The sequence below is a fragment of the Notamacropus eugenii genome, chromosome 5, assembly GCF_028372415.1.
Source record: "Notamacropus eugenii isolate mMacEug1 chromosome 5, mMacEug1.pri_v2, whole genome shotgun sequence".
Taxonomy (NCBI): Eukaryota; Metazoa; Chordata; class Mammalia; order Diprotodontia; family Macropodidae; genus Notamacropus; species Notamacropus eugenii.
In genome coordinates, this window is record NC_092876.1 from 52,400,323 (window position 1) to 52,420,562 (window position 20,240).

General features: G+C 39.8%; 1 protein-coding gene across 1 annotated transcript; it reads left to right on the top strand.

The window, feature by feature from the left end:
* Positions 1 to 1,316: 1,316 nt before the first annotated feature.
* Positions 1,317 to 19,611, top strand: LOC140504231 (arylacetamide deacetylase-like 4). The gene is made up of 4 exons (XM_072608921.1): positions 1,317 to 1,481; positions 5,707 to 5,923; positions 9,791 to 9,854; positions 18,076 to 19,611. Exons 1-4 carry the CDS (start codon positions 1,317 to 1,319, stop codon positions 18,848 to 18,850), a joined length of 1,221 nt encoding a protein of 406 aa, XP_072465022.1. The 3' UTR covers positions 18,851 to 19,611.
* Positions 19,612 to 20,240: the final 629 nt, after the last annotated feature.

Genomic DNA, 20,240 nt, shown 5'->3' on the forward strand with positions numbered 1-20,240 from the left:
CAAAAATGTCCATGCCTTTTGACCCAGAGCCTCCATTATTGGGCTCATACCTCAAGGAAACCATTGATAAGAAAGTCCTTATATATTCCAAAATAGTTATAACAACACTTTTTGTGATACTAAGAATTGGAAACAAGATAGTTGCCCATCAATTGGGGAATGGTTAACAAATTGTGGCACATGAATGTAATGGAATATGACTGTGCTGTAAGAAATGATGCATATGAATATAGAGAAGTAGGAAAAGATCTGTACAAACTGGTTCAGTGTGAAGAAGAGGCAAGAAAATGATACAGACAGTAACTACAACAATGTGAAAGCAAAGAACAATGACACATCAAAAAACTAAAAGCACATATAACAAAATTATAGAGATCAAGCAAGACTCAAAGAGATATGAGAAGACAGCCCCAACCTAACCCTTCATGGAGTTAGGAAGTCCACAGGTCTTCCACATTGCATGTTTTCAAACTTTCTCAATATATTGATTAGCTGCGCTAACTTTATTTTTTCTCTCCAAAAAGAAAAAAACCCCACCTATTTATCACATGGGATGACTCTCAAGAAGGGAGGGAGGAATACAATGGGATATTGTGGTGATATAAAAACAAAACATCAATAAAGACATTTTAAAAAAAATAGAGATTACTACATAGAGTGAGAGACTGGACTTGATACTTCCTGTGGGTTCTAGGTCTGTAATTCTAGATCTCATGACTGGTCCAAGATCTAGAGGAAGAATAGATTTTCTTCCAGCATGCAAATGGTGACGTGGTGGACTCTTCCCTTTGGGGTTGAAGTTCCATGACAGAGGCTGGTCTTCACTTAGGATTCTGATTTCACTTGGTTGTCCCTCATTTTTGGAATTCCATTCCTCCTCATCTCTGCCTCCTGACTTCCATCAAATCCCAGATAAAATCTCAACATCAAGAATCCTTTCCTAATCTCCCTTAATTCTAGTGCCCTCCCTCTATCGATTATCTCTGGTTTATCCTGTCTCCTTCTTGTTTGTACTTGTTTACTTGTGGGAGTTCTTGGAGTGCAGGGATTGTCTTTTGACTTTCTTTATATCCTCAGAGGTTAGTATTGAGTAAGTAATTAATGCTTAATAAATATTTGACTGAATCAATCAGGTTATTCCGGTCTAATTCATTCAAGGGAAATAAATCTTGAGAACTTGGCAAAGCTATTGCCTATAGGGAAACTGGACAAGGGTAGAGAAGGAAGGGGGAGGGAACTTATAAAAGCACCAGAACATTTGTCAAAGAATTTCCAAAGAGAAGCTCCCTCTCAGCCTCACTCTCAGGAAAAGCAGGATGATGATCTGGTTCTTCCTTCTCCTGGCAGGATGCATCTTTAGCCTGGGAATTGGACTATGGGTGATCTACGAACATTTCTTTACTACAGATATCCCTGCTGCTATTGGCCACACAATGAAGCTCCACATACTACACTGTACCTTTCTACTGGCGATAAATTGCGTGAGTGTTACCCCTTTGCCTCTCAGGCCTTGGTAAGGGGGGGTGGGTTGAACAGGAGGGAGGCAGAGAAAGCAAAAACTAAGTGATATAGCAGACCCTAAGTTAGCAAAGGGCCTTCCTCAAGGAGGCTGAGGCCTTGGGTAACACAGTCTTCAGGCTGCTGTGTTTGGAATGCTTTGCATTGCCTGATGAAGAGGGGTTACAGGAAATTAGCTATATTGTTTATTTTTGTGTGCAAGGGGACTCTTCTTGTCAATGACCACCTTGGGTTATATGCCTGATAGTAGAATCTGGGGATGAAGGACTTGGGGGTGAAATTTTTCTGAATAAAGTAAAAGCCCAATCATTGGCTGTGGTATTGCCAAGAATAACCTGCCCATACCCTTCTCATCTGGAGAAGGAGCATTACACATCATCTAGAACACTGGTGTTGAAATCAGGGTTCAAATCTTATCTCAGATAGTTTCCAGGTCTATGTCCCTGGACAAGTCTCTTAACCTCTTTGAAAATCAGCGACTGTAAAATGAGAATAACATGGTGCCAATCTTAGACATTTGTTGTGAGGGTCAAAAGAGATAATATTTGCCACTCAAATACTTCTGTGATCTCACTGACATGAACTGTAAGAGTCACCAGGGGAAGGAGTAAGTCTGGCTCTGGATCTCCTGTGGACAAAGATGAGGTCCATATCTTAACTGATTGTCTCTTACCTTCTGGGTTTGGGGTTTGTCTACAGATCAAGGTAACTCTTTTGTTTTGTCTTGGGCTGCTTGGTCTTGCAGATATTCAGTCTTTATTGAGAATTTAACATATTTGGTTTCATTCTATTTTCTTCTATTGCTATATTAAAAAATTGTATGCAGTTATAACATATTTTCATAAGTAAACTGCTTCAAAAAGCATTAGTTATGGAAAGTGAAGTTGTTTTTCCAGTGGGTGAGGGCATCAAGAGCCAAGAAATTGAGAAAGTAAATCCACATACACTCTTCAAGCATAAACGAAAGGGGTAGAGCTAGAGGAGAGGTTTGGGGTTACCTCAGAGGGCCCCCTCCTGTTGGGTGGAATGCATAACCACTGGAATTGAAAGGGAGATTAACAGTTGCACTTGACTTTTATTAATAAATAAGGGCAAGGCAGGGTCCAATGGTAAATGGAAGACTGAAAAAGCATTTATCAAACACTTACTATGTACAAAGCACAGTGCTGAACACTCAGGGTACAAGTAGAAAAGACAGCCTCGATTCTCAAGGGGCTCATATTCTGATCAGGGGGACATCCACATAAGGAAAGTTTCAGCAGCAGATCAGATGGAAAGGTCCCATATGCCCTGGGGTAGAGTGGCCAAGCACATAGTAACATGTAATTTCCTATTTAAGTCATATCACCTTCTGATGTTGAACCACTTGACAGGACCAAGGGCTCTGATGAAAGAATTTTCTTTTCTGAGGCTTTGGGAGCTATACCTGCAGGTGGAGTTCCTGTGGTCTAGGAAGTATCACCACTCCCAGAGATCTTAGGCAGAGAACCACTCTCTGGAGGTACTGCCATTTCCAGGGCAATTTGGCAGCTGGCATTGGTAGCTGTGATGAAGGGAGGCCCCTTCTCCACAGTGATTTCTCTCCCCAATACTGGTTGCAAGGGCCCAGGCTGGAAGCAGGGCCAGGAATCTGGGAAGCACTGCTATTCCTAAGACTCCTGGATTCAGGGTCCTAAGCTATCTCCTTCAGAGTCTGGTGACATACCTGCTGATGCTACCTGCTGTCCCTATCTTTGGATGCCTTTCTGCCTCATAGCTGGCAGTTGGTGGGGACAGCTGGTCCCCTCTGCACAGGAGTTACCTCCCCAGATAACGGCTGTGGGGATGGCCTAGAAGCTGGCCTGGTGGTCTGGGGCATTGCTATTCTCAGTTCTCTTTGGTTTGGGGCTGTGGGCTATTTCCTGCAGAGATATGAAGGGAGATGATGGTGGTAGTTTGACTTGCCCAGTATATGCTGCCTCCTTTCTCTTCCTTCTTATAAGATCTATAGGTAGTAGTTAAAGGTCTACATTAGGAAGCCTTACTTGACCATTTTTTCCTGTTTCTGCCCCCAGTTTCTTTCCCCATGCATTTATATACAGTTTTTGGGAGAATAATTTGTCTTTTTCATCATGGTAATCCCTAAGCATTAACCTCAGTATCACAGATGGGATGTCTAAAGTCCATTTCAACTCTGGTCTAAGCTCTATGTCCTTTTCTAGTGTGGGGAAGTTGATCCTTTCAAGGGAAAGAATGTTATCCTCACTTTGAAAATCAGCTTCTTGGGCTGCTCTTTTCATGTCCAAGGAAAAACCTCTCTGCAATTTCAACCACTGTGAAATCTACATTACTTCCAAATGCCCCTTGAAAGGTCATAATGAAAAGGATCATGAAGTCCAATTTACTCTGTAGACAATGAAACAAAATGGGTGGGAATAAGAGGTGGGATGATACTTATCACTCTAATACTCTAATTTTCCAGATTAAAGTCTAAGTCCAATGTGCCTAGGACAGTGCTCAACCCCGCCCCCCCCCCCCCCCCCCCGCTACAAGCCTTTTGAAAAGGTTTTAGTCTATAAACATGTTAATATATGTTGAATGTTAAATATATTAACATATTATATCTTTGTTTTTTGTCCTTAGTTCTCAAAAAGGACCATGATATCAGTCAGGAGATGTCATGACTTGCAAATGAAGTGGATTTAAGTGAGGGAGGGCAGTGCAGTCACCAGCCTCATTCTCTCCTCAGAGGCCACTTGGATTAATCTCTGCCCAGAGGGAAGATATTAGCTCAGAAAGACCAGGGTCACCCACTGCATTGGGGCCATCTCCTAAGTAGTCCGATATCTTGCCAATGGACACAGATGAACACATTTTACCATGTGAATAAGGGGAAAGGTGCTATAGTGGAAAGAGTTCTAGATAGGGAGTCAGAGAAAAGGAGTCACCATCTGCATCATTAAGCAAACCACTTCACCTACTCAGTCTCAGTTTCCTCATTTTGAAAATGAGGGGGCTCAACTGGATGATCTCGATAAGGTCCTTCCTTTCAGCTCTATATAAGCCTATGATCTAACAGGGCAGGCATCATGCTAAGTACTCAAATCAAACCTCAGGACTTCCTGCTTCCAGGTCCAGCACTGTCCATAGCCACCTAGCTGTCTCCTAGTCCAGGAAAAGGGATTAAGCATTTAGGTCTGATTATTCAGGATTTCTAGGGCAACAATCCAATCATACCTTATAGACTGGCAATCCTTAAGAATCTCACAATACAGCAAACATTCTAGGTCTATTTAAAAGCAGGAGGAATACAGAAACATTTGTCAGCTGGAATCAGCATTCTAAGGCCATGGAATCATAACTTTCAAAGATTCTGTAATATAGCAGCTATCAATATTTAAACACTGAAAAAATGCAAAAGTTACCTCAAAAGAAACTGTTGTGATGTGCAAAGGACACACATATCTGAAAGAGAGAGAGAGAGAGAGAGAGATAGAGAGAGATTTTTTTTTACAATTACAGGATAAAGATAGGGTGAGGGAAAAAAACAAACCCAATTTGCCAAGTTCTCTTTAGTGGATCTTCACAGCTAAGTTATCTGATAATGAAAGTCTAAGATGAAGAATTTCTCCAGGGGATCACCACAAATTTGAAGGGAAGAATTTTATCCTAAATGAGGCCCCACATGTAACCTGTATTAACCCTGGGAATCCTTATCTCAACCCTTGCTCATATGAATGAGTCAGGTCCCCCAGGGCAAGTCCACATCTGCCCATCAGGGTTCTGGGCATACTCCTAAGAGGTCTGGAGTGATTCTAATTCTTTCAGCTAAAGTCCTAATCCAGTGTATTTTCACCAATGATAACTTCAAGTACTTAGCACTGCAGTTTTATTTGAACAATTAAAATAATTAGTTTTTATCATGGAATTTCAATGAAAGAAGAGGAGAAATACAAGCATTCCCCCCTTTTCCCAACTTCACCCTGGCTAACCATTGGGTAAATGTGTGACATTTGTTAGGTACGGAATAGAATGAGGGAGTGTGGATGGATCTGTGAAAAGTAGTCACAGAAAAAATAGCTTCAAAGATCTACAAAGATGACATCAGAGAAGCAGAATTAGCAAGACTGACTGCGATTACAGCTGCCCACAATGATCCAACAATGCCTGAAACTAGACTCTTAACTGATTACCTATTCCTTCTAATAGGGGAAGATTTGTGAGAAGCTGGGAATCTGCTCAATGCCAAAATTTGTCCGTTTTTTACTGCAAAGCCTTCCAATCAAGAAGGACCCAAAGCTCATGGTAAAGAACCTATGCTTTGGGACAGTACCTGTGAGGTTGTATCAGCCAAAGACAACATCTGTAAGCCTGCGGAAAGGAATCATCTTCTGCCATGGAGGTGGTATGGTATTTGGGAGCCTGGGTAAGATCCAGTTTCCCTTGGCCTTTTAAAGGATCAGATCTACCTAGGCATTGCTGCTTTATTCTGGTCATACTATGAGTATCCTGATGCTATGAGAAGTGTTAAATTGGAACTTTCTTTAGCCACAAGGGTGGCTGATTAAGGCAATTGCTATTTAATACCAAAAAGAACCCCTAAAAAACAGTAGACTTGATATACTGACTGATCTCCAGGGGTGGGGAATCTGTAGCTTTGAGGCCACATGTATCCAGACTTTAAACTAACTTCAAGTTTTTATTAAGAGGATTTGTTTTACGAAGTTTAGATTCCGTCAAAGGGCTGAACTTGAGGACCTGGAGGCCACATATAGCTATGAAGCCACAGGTTCCCCACTCTTGAACCTAACTTTAATGTCTGACTCCTCATACCCAGAATGCTCTCACTTCTAACCTCTACTTCTTAGTTTCCCCAACTTTCTTCAAGACTCACTTAAAATCCTGCCATCTGCAGGATTCTTTTCTTGATTCTGCCCTCTATCCCCACACTCCCAATGTGATTTGAGATTTGTTGCTCTTGTGTAGTCAATCAGTTATATCTGACTCTTCATAATCTCATGGACATCAGGACTTTCTCCTCTATTATCTTCTGAATTCTGTCCAAGCTCATGTTCGTTGCTTCCATGACACTATCTAACTATCTCATCCTTTTGCCTTCAGTCATTCCCAACATCAGGGGCTTTTCCAATGAGTCCTGTCTTCTCATTCTGTGGCCAAAGCAGTTAAGCTTCAGCTTCAGTATTTGATCTTCCAGTGAATAGTCTGCGTTAATTTCTTTAAGTACTGACTGATTTAATCTCCTCTCACAAGTCTTCTCCAGAACACAATTCAAAACACAGTCATACATTGCTGTTGGAAAAACCATAACTTACACTATATGAAATTTTGTCAACAAGGTGATGCCTCTACTTTTTAGTATGCTGTCCAGATTTGCCATAGCTCTCCTTTTTAGGGAACAAGTGTCTTAATTTCATAGATGGCAACTACAGTTGCCATCTGAAGTGAACTTTAAGCTTAAGAAAACAAAATCTGACACTGCTTCTTTTCTTCTCCCTTTACTTGCCAGGAAGTGATGGGACCACTTGCCAATAGCTTAGTTTTTTTTTTTTTATGTTAAACTTGAAGTCAGCTTTTATACTCTCCTTTTCTACTTTCATCAATAGGCTTCTTAATTCTTCTTCAATTTTTCCCATCAAATTGTTATTCTCTGCATATCTGACATTGTTGATATTTCTCCTGACAACCTTAATTCAAGTCTTTTATTCATCCAACTGGCATTTCAAATGAAGTACCCTGCACATAAGTTAAAATAAATAAGGTAACAACATACAGTCTTCTCATACTCCTTTTCAGATTTTAAACCAAGCAGTTGTTCAAAGTTGGGTTATTGGCCCACACACAGGTTCCTCAGGAGACAAGTAAAATGATCTGGTACTCCTATGTCTTTGAGGACTTGCCACATTTTGTTGTGATCAACACAAAGGCTTGTAATGTAGTCAATGAAGCAGAAGTAGATATTTTTCTGGAACTCCCCTGAATTTTCCATAATCCATGAATGTTGGCAATTTGGTGTCTGGTTCCTCTGCCTCTTTAAAAACCAGCATACTCTACTGGTAATTCTGGATTCACATGTTGCTGAAGCCCACATTAGACAATCTTAAGCATAACCTTGCTGGCATATGAAATAAGCACAACTGTCTGGTAATCTGAACATTCTTTGGCATCACCCTTCTTTAGGATTAAGATATAAGGCAGTCTTTTCCAATCCAGCAGCCACAGTTGCATTTTCCAAATTTGCTAGCATATTAAGTGCAGCATCATCTTTTAGGATTTTAAATAGCTGGAATGACATCACTTCTACTGGTCTTATTTTTAGCTTGCTTCCTAAGGCCCACTTGACTTCATTCTCTAGGATGTCTGGTTCTAGATCACTAGCCACACCTTTGTGGTTATCAGTGATGCTAAGATCTTTCTTGTGTAGTCTTTCTGTATATTCCTGCCACTTCTTCTAATTCTTTTCTGCTTCTGTTAAGTCTCCACCATTTTTTGTCTTTTACCATGCCCATTTCTGCATGAAATGTTCCCTTGATATCTCTCATTTTCTTGAAGAGATTTAACTTTCTCATTCTATTGTTTTCTTCTAGTTCTTTGCATTGCTCATTTAAAAGAATCTCCTTCTCTCCTGGAGAAAACTTTTGAGAATCCTTTGTACAAGGAGATCAAATCAACCAATACTTTAAAAAATTAATTCAAACTGTTCACTGGAAGACTGAATACTGAAGCCACAAATACTATGACACAAAATAAGAAAGGACTCACTGGGAAAGACCCTGAGGTTGGGAAAGGTTGAAGGCAAAAGGAAAAGGGGATGGCAGAGGATAAAATGAATAGATAGTGTCACGGAAACAATGAACATGAACTTGGACAGGATAAGTAGGCATGAATCGTCTGTGATCTTGTTCACAGATATTACATTATTGCCCACCTCCCCCCCCCAAACACACCCCTCTTCCAAATTTCCCCTTTTACTGTGGAAGGCACCACCATCTTTCCATTCACCAGGTTTTCACAACTTCATCTTTGGCTTCTCATTTTCCCTCACCCTATCCCCTCCCCATATTCAATCCAATAAGTGGCCAAATCTTGGATTCTACCTTCACATCTCTTAGTCCTTCTCTCTGCTCACACAGACACTACTCTATTTCAGATTCTCATCATATCTTGATTGAACTATTGCATTGTAGTTGGTTTCCCTGCCTCAAGCTGCTCCCCTCTCCATATATCTCCAACCTTCCATCCATCATATAGCTGTCAAAGTGATCTGAATAAAGTACAGGTCTGACCATGTCACTCTTCTACTTAATGTTTATCTTCTGTCTGCCGTCTGCCTATCTGTCTATCTTTCTTTCCCCTACCTGAGATTCATGGGGTCAGAAAAGACCTTATGAATCATCTGCACTAATCTTCCCAGTTTAAAAATTACAGCATTATAATAAGATTTAGAGTTAAAAGGCCCTTGGAGATAATCTAATTTATTTTCATATTTATAGAATGGGGCTTGTGTAAGTCCCTTCATATAAATTTGTAACTTTGAATAATGCCCTTTACATTTCCCTAAGCCCACTCTCCTACATGGAAACTAGATAGGATTAGCAGTCTGAAATTATTACTTACCTTGGGTGAATGACTGAGAGGCTAGCATTTCCAAAAGGGCAAAAATATCCTAGCTTTGAGATCTAAGAGCAAAAGACTAATAGCAATTACAAGTAAGTTCTTTCATGTTCCCCTTCTCACCTTATTGTTGTGCAGAGTCAATTAGGCAGTCACTTTAGTCATGTGTTGGGGTGAGCGATCTTCTGAGTATGATGAAGAAATCATAATCTTCCCTTTAAGGCCTTACAACCTAAAGTCTCTACATCAGTTAATGAAAAAAGGAAAAACTTAGTTAAATCAATGAATGGATTTTCTTTTTTCCACAAAGGCCACACAACCAGTTAAACTTAAAAAAAATTAGTTGCTTAAAACTGTCTATATTTTATCTGGATGTTCTGGGATCATGTAGGCATAGCCAACCAGGAAATATCATTTTTTAAAAATGTGAAAGATGAAGTGAGTTATACAAAAGGACAGAATTATCAACAGAGAGATTACTCAACAAAATGAAACAAAAACATATAGTTGAATTAAATATGTATATTACAAATGTTCTATACATCACTTATTACTTGTTCTATACCTGGGGTTGCAGGATGAGAAATGTGGGAGAAATGGCAGTGGGTAGGGGAGAGATAAGCTAGCTTCAGATTATTAATGGAAACTCTTTATCTTTCAGATGACTACAATAGCGTGTGCTGCTACTTGTCCAGGGACACTGACGCAGTGGTTCTGTCAGTTGGGTGAGTAAGAAAAAAAGTGAAGAGGAAAGGAAGTGGTTAGGTAGGTAGATTGTTTGGGAAATAGAGGGAGAAGAAAGGAGGGTCTGAGAGTAATCAAAGAGAGAGAATCCCTCTACATTAAGGATTCTTGACCTAGGGTCCATAAACTTTTTTGATAACTATGTTTCAAAATAATTAGTTTCCTTTGCGATTCAATATATTTTACTTTATGAATTTAAAAATATTCTAAGAGGGTGCCTTAGCATAGCCAGGGGAACTGGCAGACTCCAGCTCTGAGATCCACCACCTGCTTCACCATAGCAGCCACACAAAAAGGCATCTTCAAATGGCCAGATCTTCATGTGCTTCAGCAAAGCTCTGGACAAACAGATATCCTCTAGTGGCCAGCCTTCCACATGCTTCATCACAACCCTGGGCAAACAGACATCTTTCAGTGACCACACTGCCACATGCTTCAAGCTAGCCTCAGGGAAACACAGAAATACCTCATTAGGCCTCAGAACATGCCAGACACCACGAACAGAACCCTAGATTAGCACCAGGTAAGCTGCCAGACCCCTACTGCCTCCAGTAGCTCTATCCATCTCTGGTCCCACCCCCTCAGCAGAGCAACAGACATGAGGGTCTCCTGGGAGCCTCCGGACAACAACAGCACAGTACCAGTTAAACAGACTGGGCTACAATCACTGGCACAAAAAGTCATCACAGGTACACAACTAAAATTTAAAAGAAAGGAAAAAGACCCCCCAAATGAGCAAAAAAATAAGAAAAAAAAGAATCTGACCATAGAAAGTTATTATGGTGACAGGGAAGACCCAAGACACAAACTCAAAAGAGGACAACAATATCAAAACACCTATGGGAAAACCACAAAGAAAAATGGGAAATGGTCTCAAGCCCAGAAAGAACCCATGGAAGAGCTCAAAAAGAGCTTAAAAATCATGTGAGATAGGTAGAAGAAAAAATGGGAAAAGAAAGGAAAGTGATGCAAGAGAATTATGAAAAAAGAGTCAAGGGAGGTGGAGCCAAGATGGAGGAGTAGAAAGATACACATACGCAGGCTCTCCCCACACAGCCCATAAAATACCTGTAGAAAGGGACTCTCAACAAATTCTGGAGCAGCAGAAGTGGAGAACAACAGAACGGAGGAGATTTCCAGCCCAGGGTGACCTGAAAGGCCTAGGGGAAATGTCAGTTGCACCAGATATGGAGCGGAGCCCAGCCCAGCCTTGGCAAACAGCCCTCAGTGGTGGACTCTCCAGTCGCGGAATCTCCAGTTCCAGCAGCAGTGGGTTAGCAGATCCCTCAACCCACAGGTGCCAAAGGTCAGTAACCAGGCTTTTTCAGCTGGCTGGGAAGGGAGAGGGCCTTCCTATAGCTCCAGCCTCAGGCAGCGGCCACAGAGGCCACATTGGGCAGGTGGCACCAGTTCCCACAGCAGCCCATATAGCCACCTGCATCTATTGTTGGATTGTAAAAACCTCTGGGGGCACTGAGGAGCTGAATATTACCTCAGCCCTGTGTAGAGGCCCTAAGGGAACTGATCTTAATCTCACACTGAATAGCGGCCCTGCCCCCTCAGCTTATCTGAAAATCAGCCCCCAGTTCTGACTTGGCAGAACTGGACACCAGGTGGCTGTGGAGAGGAAACTGCTAAGATTCTGGGCACAAAAATCTCTTTCTTCTCCCAGACCAGTGTATATGCTTGATTGTGCCACCTTGGAGGAACTGAGATCTTACAGATTCACAGAGTATACCCTACTCTTGACAAAGGACCCAAAAGTCAAGTAACTGGTTGGGGAAATGCCCAAAAAAGGGAAAAAAAAATAAGACGATAGAAGGTTACTTTCTTGGTGAACAGATATCTTCTCCCATCCTTTCAGATGAGGAAGAACAATGCTTACTATTAGGGAAAAACATAAAAGTCAAGGCTTCTGTATTTCAAACATCCAAAATAAATATTCAATGGTCTCAGGCCATGGAACAGCTCAAAAAGGATTTTGAAAATCAAATTAGAGAGGTGGAGGAAAAACTGGGAAGAGAAATGAGAGAGATGCAAGAAAAGCATGAAAAGCAGGTCAACATCTTACTAAAAGAGACCCAAAAAAATGCTGAAGAAAATAACACCTTGAAAAATAGGCTAACTCAATTGGAAAAAGAGGTTCAAAAGGCCAATGAGGAGAAGAAGGATTTAAAAAGCAGAATTAGCCAAATGGAAAAGGAGGTTCAAAAGCTCACTGAAGAAAATAGTTCTTTCAAAATTAGAATGGGACAAATGGAGGCTAATGACTTTATGAGAAACCAAGAAATCACAAGACAAAACCAAAAGAATGAAAAAATGGAAGATAATGTGAAATATCTCATTGGAAAAAGAACTGACCTGGAAAATAGATCCAGGAGAGACAATTTAAAAATTATGGGACTACCTGAAAGCCATGATCAAAAAAAGAGCCTAGGCAGCATCTTTCATGAAATTATCAAGGAAAACTGTCCTGATATTCTAGAACCAGGGGGCAAAATAAATATTGAAAGTATCCCACAGATCACCTCCTGAAAGAGATCCAAAAAGAGAAACTCCTAGGAAAATTGTGGCCAAATTCCAGAGTCCCCAGGTCAAGGAGAAAATATTGCAAGCAGCTAGAAAGAAACAAATCAAGTATTGTGGAAATACAATCAGGATAACACAGGATCTAGCAGCTTCTACGTTAAGGGATCAAAGGGCTTGGAACAGGATATTCCAGAAGTCAAAGGAACTAGGACTAAAACCAAGAATCACCTACCCAGAAAAACTGAGTATAGTACTTCAGGGGGAAAAATGGTCTTTCAATGAAATAGAGGACTTTCAAGCATTCCTGATGAAAAGACCAGAGATGAAAAGAAAATTTGACTTTCAAACACAAGAATCAAGAGAAGCATGAAAAGGTAAACAGCAAAGAGTAATCATAAGGGACTTACTAAAGTTGAACTATTTACATTCCTACGTGGAAAGACAATATTTGTAACTCTTGAAACTTTTTTCAGTATCTGAGTAGTTGGTGGGATTACACACACACACACACACACACACACACACACACACACACACATACACACACACACACACACACACACACACACCACAGGGTGAATTGAATAGGATGGGATCATATCTTTAAAAAAAAATGAAGTTAAGTGGTGAGAGAGAAATATATTGGGAGGAGAAAGGGAGAAATGGAATGGGGCAAATTATCTCACATGAACTGGTGAGAAGGACCTTTTACAGTGGAAACTGGATGATGGGCATTGCTTGAACCTTACTCTCATCAGTATTGGCTCAAAGAGGGAATCATATATACAATCAATTGAATATAGAAATCTATCTTACACCACAGGGAAGTGTGGGGGAGGAAATTAAGTAAAGGTGGGGAAAGGAACAATTTACATAAGGTAGGCCAGATTAGAAGAGGTGGTAGACAGTAGCAAAACCATGGTGAGATGGGAAAGGGTGAAAGGAGAGAGAGGACAAACAGGAGAAAGAATGGAATGGAGGGAAATATACAGGTAGCAATCAGAACTGTGAATGCAAATGGACTAAACTCTCCCATAAAACAGATAGGAGAGTGGATCAAAAACCAGAAGCCTACAATATTTTGTTTACAAGAAACACAAGTGAAGGAGAGAGACACACACAGAGTAAAGGGAAGGGGTTATAGCAGAATCTACTATTCTTCAGGTGAATAAAAAAAAGCAGAGATAGCAATCCTGATCTCAGAGAAAGCAAAAGCAAAACCAGAACTAATTAAAAGAGATGATGAAGGAAATTACATCTTGCTAAAAGGTACCATATACAATGAAGCAATATCAATACTAAATATATACGCACCAATTGTTATAGCATCCAAATTCTTAAAGAAGTTAATTGAGATATAAGAAAAAATAGACAGCAAAACTATACTGGTGGGAAACCACAAGTGTCCCCTCTCAGAAGCTGAAAAATCCAACCAAAAAATAAATAAGAAAGAAACTAAAGAGGTAAATAGACTATTAGAAAAGTTAGGTATGACAGACCTTTGTCATTATTTAGACATAAAGAGTAACCCATAAGCAAAGTAGAAGAACAAGGAATAGTCTGCTTGTGAGATCTATGGGAAGGGGAAGAATTCATTACCAAATGAGATAGCATTACAAAACGTAGAGTATATAATTTTGATTATATTAAATTAAAAAGCTTTTGTACAAACAAAAACAATGCAACCAAGATTAGAAGGAAAGCAGAAAGCTAGGAAATGATCTTTACAAATATCTCTGATAAAGGCCTCATTTCTCAAATATAGAGAGAATTGAATCAAATGTATAAGACGACAAGCCATTCCCCAATTGATAAATGGTCAAACGATATAAAGAGGCAGTTTTCAGATGAAGACATCAAACCTATCCATAGTCATATGAAGAACTTCTCTTAATCACTTTTGATGAGAGATATGCAAATTAAAACTGAGATACAACCTCACACCTATCAGATTGGCTAATATGACAAAAAAGGAAAATGATAAATGTTGGAGAAGATGTGAGCACTAATGCACCATTGGCAGAATTGTGAACTTATCCAACCATTCTAGAGAGCAATTTGAAACTATGACCAAAGGGCAACTGAACTGTGCATACCCTTTGATCCAACAATACTACTACTAGGTCTGTATTCCAAAGAGATCATAAAAAAGGGGAAAGGACCTGCAAAAATATTTATAACAGCCCTTTTCGTGGTGGCAAAATAGTGGAAACTGGGGAAATGCCCATCAATTGGGGAATCACTCAACAAGCTGTGGTATATAAATATAATGGAATATTTGATTGTGCAATAAGAAGTGATGAACAGGCAGATTTCAGAAAATCCTGAAAAGATTTGAAAGAACCAATGCAAAGTGAAATGAGCAGAACCAGGAAAACTGTACACAGTATAAGCAATATTGCATGATGATCAACTATGAATGACTCAGTTCTTCTCAGCAACACAATGATCAAAGATAAATATAAAGAACTCACAAAGGAAAATGCCATCTGCATCCAGATAGACTATAATCCTGACAGACTATAAATATTTTTTATCTTATTTTATTGTTTCTTGTGTATTTTTTCCTTTAAATCTGTTTTTTCTTTCACACCTGTGACTAATATGGAAATGTTTCACAGGATAGCATATGTATAAACTTTATCAAACTGCCTACCATTTTCAGAAGTGGGGACAGCAGGGAGGGAGAAAAATGCAGACCTCAAAATTTTGTAAAAATTAAGGCTAAAATTTTTTTGACATGTAACTGAGGGAAAAATGAAATACTATTAAAATATTCTAAGATAAGCATCATAAGTTTCATCAGTCTGTTAAAGGGATCTATGACAAAAAAAAGTGATTAAGAGCCCCTCATAATAAGTAAATAAAAATAACCAGGAGAGACCTAAGAAAATGGAGAGATACCTCATAGCTGCCAAATATGATATCTAAAGGGCAACATCTTCTACAATTGGAAAACTGGGAATATTTTTAGCTCCTATAATTTATTATATTTTTGAGTCCTTGCACTTTACTTATTTGATATGTCATTTTGACAAAATCAGTCACTTCCTAATAAATACTCCCCCTCAGACTGCCTTCATATTTAAAAAAAATAAGCAAAATGGTCTCTAATATAGCAATTGCGATTATGTATACATGTAACTTTTTAGTCAGTATCCTTTGGGTCCTGCTTTCTTTGCTCTACGTCAGTTCAGAGAAATCTTCACTATGTTTCTTTAACTTCATAGTCATCTTTCTGATAGTAGTGCATCACTTCTATAGGCCACATTTTGTTCTCTGCAGTCCTGTTCAGATTGGTGGCACTGGGCTACATCTAGAACATAAAACTGTTTCACACTTGATTCTCCAATTCCTGTGCATGCTGTGTGTGGGCTTTGGAGCATAAGTCACAATCTTGGTTCTACAGATGTCTGTGAACATTCCCACAGACTGAACTCCTCCATATTTCCAGCCTCAGTTTCTTCAAATATAAAAGGGGGATTATAGTAGCACCAATCTCACAAAGTTGTAGTAAGAATTAAGGGATATAACAAATGTAAAGCACTTTGTGAACATTAAAGTGGTATATAAATGATAGCTCTTATTACTACAAGCAAATACCTCTAAGGCAGACAGAAAACTAAATTGAGCTATGCTATTTAACTTAAACTCTCATTAATTGCTTTAAATTCATTTATTGTTTAATTTTGATGCCAGAGGGAAGAAGAATTGAGAAAGATTTTATAAAAGGAATAATAATTGACATATTTAGCACAAAGTAATCTAAGCTCATTTTCTCACCTGAAGGCCACAAACAATTTGTTAAGTAGTGTTCAAAGAGAAGTTCAGCTTGCTTATCTAACAATTTTGCCTAATACTATAGCTGTCCCTACTGGGTTGTTACTGTTGCTCAATCTTCCTCAAATAACTAGTGTGTGGTGAGGACTGGCACTGAGAGGTGCTATGGGGAGTTGTTGTACGGTGAAAGGGAGGTAGAGTAGATGATTCTAGCATCTTTTCCGCCCATCCTTCTCCAAAAGAGACTTTATTTCTTGCCAGGAGAAGAAGTAGGAAGTTGAAGTTGGAAACTTGTTTACTCTGCTCTCGATTTAATGATGAGATCATACAGAGGAGTAAGTTTGAGTTCTCTGCATTAAATGAGGTCTATGTGAAGGGAAGACACTAGCATTTTTTTTTAGTGGAAAAGGCAGTAATAAGTCTCGTTTCTCCAGGTTCAAAATAGCTATTGGTAGTCTGGGTTGAGGGAAACTGTCACTGAAAGGACAGATATGATATTTACCAAACATCTTTAACTTTATGTTGTCACAAGTCATGGTAACACATATCTGAATGTGCCCTTGGTCAAAAGGGCTGAATTCAGTCAGTCAATAAGCATTAGGTACATACTATGCACCAGACATCCATCATCCTTGCCCTCATAACTTCAAAAAAAAAAAAAAAAAAGGAAAACAGCTGCATGGTGGCTCTTATGATAATAAAATCCTCGCCAGTTGTGAGGCAGATTCTTTCTAGGCAGAAGGAAGTTATTTTTCATTTTGTTCTTTTTCATTTCCCCATTTTCATATCAGCTACTGATTTTTTTTTACCAAGGGTCTAGGAGTTTCTTTGTATACCTAGTTTCTTAATCAGCTACTGTCTTGCTTCAAGGTTTCAGTTAAAGAGACTGGGCAGTGTGGTATAGTGGAAAGAGCACTGGACTTCAGAGAAGTGAATCAAGCTCAGTCTAAGCGCTTCCATCTGTTGGCTCTTGGGCCACAGACAAGTCACTTCATTTTCTGAGTCTCCTACTCACTTTTCTGCCCACAAACATCTCCCATTCCACTGTCTAGATGATGAGATTCTTGAGGTCAAGAAGTGTTTGATTTTTATCATTGTATCACTAATGACAAGCACAGTGCCTAGAACATAATAGACATTCAATAAACATACTGTAGATTTTCAAACTGGGAGGGATCTCAGAGTCATCCAATCCAATTACCCTCATTTTACAGATATAGAAACTAAGTGACTTGCCCAAGGTCCCATAATGTAGCAAGTAGCAAAGACAAGATTCAAACACAAACTCTAATGCCAACTCTATTGGGTTCAGTAAAATGAGGTGGTTGGACTAGATTGGGAATTCCTATCCTTTTTGCATCATGAACTCCTTTGGCAGTCTGTTGAAGTCTATGGTTCCTTTCTCTAAATAATGTTTTTGAAATAATTCGAGGAAATACCAAATTTCAGCTAGAGGTTAGTAAAAATAAAGATATAATTTTCCCCATTCAAGTTTAGAAACTCCCTAAAATCTATCCACATTGCTCCGTGGAACCAAAATTAAGATCCCCTGGATTAGATGGTCTCTGAGGTACATTCAGCTTTCATATCCTGTAATTCTAATCCAGACAAGAGCATTTAAAAGTGGCATCAGAGTATCAAACTGATTTCTTGAACCCCTAATCCAGGGGTAGGGAATCTGCAGCCTCCTGGCCATGTGTGGCCCTCTAGGTGCTCAAGTGCAGGCTTTGTACAGAATCCAAACTTCAGGGGATTTGTTCTGTAAAGTTTGGACTCAGTCAAAGGATCTCTCTCAAGGATCTAGTGGGTCACATGTGAACTTGATGCCGCAGGTTCCTCACTCATGCAATCCTTTGTCTCAGTTATAAGGCATTTTCTTTCACTCTTCTTTAGTTACCGCTTGGCTCCTGAGCACAGGAGCCCTTCTGCAAGTAATGACTGCATGGCTGCTTCTATCCACTTTCTGAGAAACCTGGAAACATATGGTGTAGATCCTTTTCATGTCATCCTCTGTGGAGACAGTTATGGAGGGACATTAGTGACTTCTGTTTGCCAAAGCCTCATGACCCAACAAGATCTTCCCAAGATACGAGCTCAGATTCTGATCTATCCCTATCTCCAGGGATTTAATTTCCAGCTGCCTTCCTATCAACAGAACAAAAATGTCCCATTCCTCAACCAGAACTTAGTCATTTCCTGTATATTTCAATACTTTGATATCAACCCTTCTTGGAAAACTGCTATTCTCAATGGTGCCCATGTGCCCCCTGAGATGAGGGCAAAATCTGAGGAAAGGATGAATGTCCACAACATACCTAAGAGGTTCAAAGAGAAAGGCTACCAACACATGTCACCTGGCCCTTTTAATGAGGATGCCTACCACGAAAATAAACAGATCTTATGGACAATGAATTCACCTCTAATTGCTGATGATGACATCATTGCCCAACTCCCAGAGACCCTGCTTGTGAGCTGTGAGTTTGATATCTTACGGGATGATGCACTGTTGTACAAGAAGAGGTTGGAAGACCAGGGGGTACCAGTGAGCTGGCACCACATTGAAGATGGTTTTCATGGAGTGCTCATCACCTTTGACAAGAAGTGTTTTCATTTCCCCTGCTCCTTAAAAATTCTGGATATCATTGTCCATTTTATAAAGAACCTGTAAACCTTACTTCTAAGACTTTCAGGAAATAAAGGATTCCATCCAAAATTAGGTTCCCTGTTGAGTTTCAATTTACCAGTTTAGGAGAGAGGGTGAGTTCTGGAGCTGAGGGGAAGAGACTGGGAGCATAGTCCTGTCTTAGATTTAAGAGGACCAAAGTAGTTTCTGATGGATGAATAGTGAAGAAACATATTTGAAGTACTGCTTGTTGTAGGAATGTTAGGCTGCTAAACCTCATGTTATCTTTTCCAAGTCTATACTAGCATGCACCCTAATATAAGTGCCCAAATAAAGACACAGATGGTCCCAGAGTGATAAAGCCCCAGTCTGACCAGAACACAAGCCTCTGTGTACATCTGGTAGCTAGGCCTAGGAATATCTTACAGGATACCTGATGTGATTTTAATGGATTCTTTGTGCTCAAATTGGGAGCTAGAACGATGAAGCTCCTTGTCAGTAAGTCAATCCTTGTTTTATTCTTTGCATGTGAATCCCCAGGATCTAGAGAAGACTTATGGTGTAGTGGGCAGAGAACTGGCCTATGTATCAGCGAGGCCTGGGTTCAAGTCCTTCCCCTTACATATATTTCCTATATGACCATGATGGGTATGGGACCTGGACCCCCAAAATGCAACCCAGCTCCTGAAACTTCCCACACATCCTCATCTGGATACTCAATAATCCTTTCAACTGTCCTTTCATTGTGGTCCCTACCCAGTCCAACCCTCCATTCTCCATTACTTCTGACCCTCCAGGAGAAATGCCAGGAGCAGAACAGATGTCTGTTCATAATGTTTGTACATCTGACCAAGGCCTTTGACACTGTTAGTCATGAAGATTTATGGAAAATTAAATAAAATTTGGTTACCTGAAGAAGTTCATCAGTATTGTACATCAATTTCATGATGGCATATTTGCCCAGGTTCTGGATAGTAGATGATGCTCTTGTGCCTTCCCAGTCACCAATGGAGTGAAACAGGGCTGTATGCTTGCTCCCATCCTTTTTAGCATGAAGTTTTCAGCCATGCTGACAAATGTTTTTAATGGGGATGAACATGGCATCAAGGTTAGCTACTGTACTTCTGTACAGTTAGCTACTGTACTACTGTAAGTTCTTCAATTTGAAAAGGCTACAAGCCAAGACCAAAGTGGAATGAGTATTGTCGCAAGATTTTCTGTTTGTAGATGATCGTGCACTCAATGCATCCTCTGAAAGTGAGATGCAACAAAGTATGGATCAATTCTCTGCTGCCTGTGCTAATTTTGGCCTAATAATCAACACCAAGAAAACACAGGTGCTCCATCAGCCACCACCACATCATCCATACATGGAACCATCAGTTACAATAAATGAAGAAGTTTTGAATGCTGTGGATAAGTTCACTTACTTTGG